At 40.7% G+C, this 4,850-nt stretch overlaps 1 protein-coding gene across 1 annotated transcript; it reads right to left on the reverse strand.

Moving 5' to 3' along the window:
• Positions 1-2,656: 2,656 nt before the first annotated feature.
• On the reverse strand, positions 2,657-4,161 carry LOC110882556 (protein FAR-RED IMPAIRED RESPONSE 1-like). Its single transcript, XM_022130546.1, has 2 exons — positions 3,210-4,161; positions 2,657-3,126 (listed from the first exon to the last, which is right to left on the reverse strand). Exons 1-2 carry the CDS (start codon positions 4,159-4,161, stop codon positions 2,657-2,659), a joined length of 1,422 nt encoding a protein of 473 aa, XP_021986238.1.
• Between the last annotated feature and the right edge of the window lie 689 nt (positions 4,162-4,850).

Below are 4,850 nucleotides of genomic sequence, written 5' to 3' on the forward strand. Positions count from 1 at the left end.
TAAGTGTTTAACCTGTTCACAAGTCAAAGCTGAACATCAGAAACCCTCAGGATTGCTGCAACAGTTAGAAATGCCAGTGTGGAAATAGGAATTGATAACAATGGATTTTGTTACCAAATTACCCAAAACAAGAAGGTAATGATACAATCTGGGTGATTGTAGACAGGCTAACTAAGTCAGCTCATTTCCTACCAATGAAGGAAACTTTCAGTATGGAACAGTTAGCTAAATTATATGTAAATGAAATAGTTTCATTACATGGAATTCCTTTATCAATTGTTTCTGATAGGGATAGCCATTTTACCTCTCATTTTTGGGCAAGTTTCCAAAAAGCCATGGGAACCAAGTTAAATCTAAGCACAGCTTATCACCCTCAAACAGACGGACAAAGCGAAAGGACAATTCAGACAATGGAGGACATGCTTAGAGCTTGTGTAATTGATTTCGGAGGTAATTGGGACGATCACTTACCATTAATAGAATTTTCTTATAAAAACAGTTATCATACAAGTATCAACGCTGCACCATTCGAAGCACTTTATGGACGAAAGTGCTGAACCCCAGTTTGTTGGGCAGAAATTGGGGAAAAGCAACTATCTGGACCTGAAATAGTGCAAGAAACAACCGATAAAATCACTCAAGTCAAGGAACGGCTAAAAACGGCACGTAATCGACAAAAGAGCTATGCAGATAACAGACGCAAGCCATTAGAATTTCAGGTAGGAGACAAAGTGTTGTTGAAAGTCTCTCCTTGGAAAGGAGTAGTCAGATTCATTAAAAGAGGGAAGCTAAGTCCCAGATATGTTGGACCTTTTGAGATTATTAGAAGAATAGGACATGTAGCTTATCAGCTACAACTGCCAGAGGAAATGGTAGGAATACATGATGTATTTCATGTATTTAATATCAAGAAATGCTTAACTGATGAATCACTGGTAGTACCTCTTAAAGATATAGAGGTAAATGAACAACTTAAGTTTGTAGAAAGGCCTCTACAAATTGAAGACAGGAAAGTCAAGAACCTCAAGCATAAGAGATTAGTTCTGGTCAAAGTAAAATGGGACTCCAAAAGAGGACCAGAGTACACATGGAAACTTGAATCAGAAATGCAAAGGAAATATCCACACTTGTTCCAGTAGATCTCGAGGACGAGTTCTAAAACAAGGTGGGGAGGATATAACAACCCTAAAATAAACCAACACCCTCCTAAATATTTTTTACACCCCAAAATATATTAAAATCCCAATATGTCTTAAAATACACCCCATACGCGAAAACGGACCCCGAATACCTTTATTTTATTAAAAATTAAATAAAAACAAGAAAAATAGGTCTCTCGCGGGGCGCGTAAGCCACCCCCTTGACCTTAAGCGGGTCGCGACAGCTAGACGGTCAGACGACACCCTGAGATGCCACGTGTCACCACGCGTGTCGACCCTATAACGCTGACTAGGCTAAGCTAGGCCCTACACCCCTACTACCCGGGCCGCGTAGACCGAGGTCTCACCTTACGCGGGCCGCGAGGAGCTGCGAATCAGCTCCTATAAATTGGGAGCTCAGCCTTCAGTTTCAATTCACACCACGAACAACTTTCTCTCTCGATTTTCTATAGTATAAGCTCTATAGCAGGCGTAATACCCCCCCTAAATAACGAGGTTCTGCTCCGTTGTAAGTATCATAACTCCTGGATACGTATTAGATACGCTGCCCAATTGATCTAGGGTTCCGCAACGGCTGTCGTGGTTCTGCCCGATGTAGTCGTTGGAATGCCGTCTCGGGGAGGGTATTACTAATGTTAAAATGGGTTATTATACTAACACGTGTGCATTTGTGTAAATTATAGATAATTCCCAGGAAAACCCTTACAGAAAACCTAAAACAACAATGTGGGTAATCTCCTTTTTGTAAACGATTTTCACAAAACCTTAAATGTTTTACAATGCAATTTAGCAGTGATTGAGTCTTTGTAATTCAACAATTATTGCCGGTATGTTGGGGTTTTGTATACAAAATGTGTGACACGTTACCATTGGACAAAGAGTTAGCCAATGTGTAATATGACCCACCAGTCAGGATTGACAGTACTGAATGAGTAATTGGGTAGATGTAAACATTGTAATTGCTCTCAATATTGTTTAAATTAATAAAACTTTTCTTGATTAAACTGGGATTCACTCACCAGTATTTCCCACTGACAAAATGTTTTTAAACGCGTTTCAGGTAACACAATGTGAAAGCCAATTAGAAGCCAGCTGGACAGCACTGAAGGCTTGGAAAAGTGGCTATAAAAGTTACCTAAATAAAGAAGGCGTTTTATTTCAATAAAATGGGATTTTCCCTACAAATCTGTTTGTAATAAAAACTTGGGTTTTATCCCAATATATTTATATAAAAGATGGTATTTTACTCTGATAAAATATTTCCTAACTACGGTCCTGATGAAATTTCCGCTGCCAAATTAATAAACACCGATACCACCGACATCGAGTCTGCGGTCGCCCGTTCCCGGGACAGATAGGGGGCGGGGGTTGCGACAACAACCGACCCATCCCCATCACGACCAACACAGCCGACCCACCACCACCACCACCCCAGCCGACCCACCACCACCACCACCCCAGCCGACCCACCACCACCACCACCCACCATCAAACACCTAACCACCGTCAAACCCTAAGCCTGTACTTTCCCACCACTCCATCTGGCAAGCACATGGCAACCCACAACCCGTAGAAAGCTGGTGGCCACAAGTCCCCCCCCCCCCTGCCACCCTCAACGCATGTAGCTTTTTCCTCTCGACAAGCAACAACTCTAAGGCTTTTTGGGAAACTTTACCGCGTAGGTTATCAAAAAACGGTATTTTGTGGTCCCCCATTTGCACGGACTTGTTCTCTTGAAAACTAGGTTTTATTTGTATGTGTTGTGACTCTACAACTTTGCCAACAAGCCACACAAGTCTATGGAGCGAGTTGTTTGGCCCTTTAATGTATCTTTTAAACTTAGAATGCTGGCTTTCAACTCTGTTGGTTGTATGTTGACCAAAATTTGGGACTGTGTTAGTCCAAGCTGAAACGAACTTTTCTTTATAATCTTTCAGCCATACATTATACAAATAGTCCAGAACATCTGAAAAAATAGAATACAATGATTTGCAATGTTTGTATGTATATATGTATGGATGAATGTATGTAAACTAATATAATATGTACCTGATCGTTCGTCGTTAGTCGGTCGCGTGAAAAGCCGCTCAAAGTTATAATTGTATAGCGTCGGAGTGGGAGAACTACACAGTCGAGACCAAGAAAGCTTGAATATTTTCCAGTCTTCATCCGTAAATTTTGCCCGATAGTGTTTTAGAATATTCTGTGAGAGGTGCCACCTACATAGCAATATGGAAGCTTTTGGGAATACTTTATCACAAGAATTCATCAAAGCTTGATCACTATCTGTTACAATTACACGTGGCTCCATACAATCTACCAACAACTCTTTGAGCTTCTCCAGGACCCATAAGAAGTTATCTTGTTTTTCTTTAGCGACAAACGCATGAGCCACACAAAACGACTTGTGTGTCGATGTCACACCCACAACTTGAATAAATAGTAGCTTATACTCATTTGTTTTGTAGGTAGCATCAATCATCAACACATGTGGGAATGCACGCCACATGTTGTACGAGTCCGGATGAACGAAAAAAACCTCCTCGACCGTGTTTGTGGGGGGATTCACCCTGGTGAAATAAACGTACCTTTCTTCTTGCAACATGTTCTCCAATATCTGCGTTGGAGTTCGATCGCCGTACATTTTGAGTTTAATCTTTTTTATCATGTTTTGTATATCTTGTATAATGCACACGATGTGTGAGTTTTGTTTTCTTATGGTTAAATGTATATTCGTAGGCTCCCTGTTTTGCAGATAAAGTCTCTCCACCAGTGATTCTTCGTCCGGGGTCAGCCTTCTAGCAAACGCGTGGCCCTCGAGAAATTTTGCAGGCTCATCGGTATGAATGTTTTTCTTCTCCACAAGGCTCCAATTACCACTACTTGTGCCTAGTTTCCCTATCAGACTAAAAGGACAGTCAACCTTTTTGCTACAGGAACGTCGAACTGTTGCTTTACTTTTGGGTTCGCCGCCACGATCACATTGTAACCATATCTTCATTGTCCTTGCTGACGGACCTTCGCCTTTTGTTATCGTTCATTGGGTCACAGTGACGTAACCTTTCGCAACTTCTCTTTTGTAAACCCAATTCTTCAACTCTTCAAGTGACCCAAATACCTCAAAAAATGGTACATTAGAAATCCACATAAATGAAATTAATATATTAATTTGTATAAAAACAATAAAAAAAATTCGGGTTGAACATCGAGTTCGGGTTAATATGTATGACACATTTTTGGGTTTGTATGAAATTTCGGGTCATACATTTTCTAGTTTTAATCAGTATACATGGCTCACTTAGAACCATGTTCCCTTCCCTCATCTTCGCTGCACTTGTGTTGTTTCTTTTTTAATATATGAAACATATAATTTCTGTATAAGAGACTTAAGAATCAGGCTCATAAACGGGTGAGATACTTGTCCCAGTGGAAGGGACGGGTGCACGTAACTGAGAGGTCTTGAGTTCGATCCGGGCAGACACCGGTTTGAGGCTGGTTTTTGGCATTTTTGGGGATTTTTAATTTATGAAACATATAATTTCTGTATAAGAGAATTAAGAATCAGGATCATGAACGGGTTAGACACTTGTCCCAGTGGAAGGGACGGGTGCACGTAATTGAGAAGTCTCGAGTTCGATACGTGTAGATACCGGTTTGGGTCCGGTTTTTTGCATTTTTTGGGATTATATA

The sequence above is a fragment of the Helianthus annuus genome, chromosome 10 (assembly GCF_002127325.2).
Source record: "Helianthus annuus cultivar XRQ/B chromosome 10, HanXRQr2.0-SUNRISE, whole genome shotgun sequence".
NCBI classification, from domain to species: Eukaryota; Viridiplantae; Streptophyta; class Magnoliopsida; order Asterales; family Asteraceae; genus Helianthus; species Helianthus annuus.

Excerpts from the sequence above, each read along its gene's own strand:
- LOC110882556 (XM_022130546.1), bottom strand. The coding sequence starts at position 4,161 with ATGAAGATATGGTTACAATGTGATCGTGGCGGCGAACCCAAAAGTAAA. Across the intron at positions 3,127-3,209 it reads GACTAACGACGAACGATCAG|ATGTTCTGGACTATTTGTAT; the intron begins GTACATATTATA and ends CTATTTTTTCAG.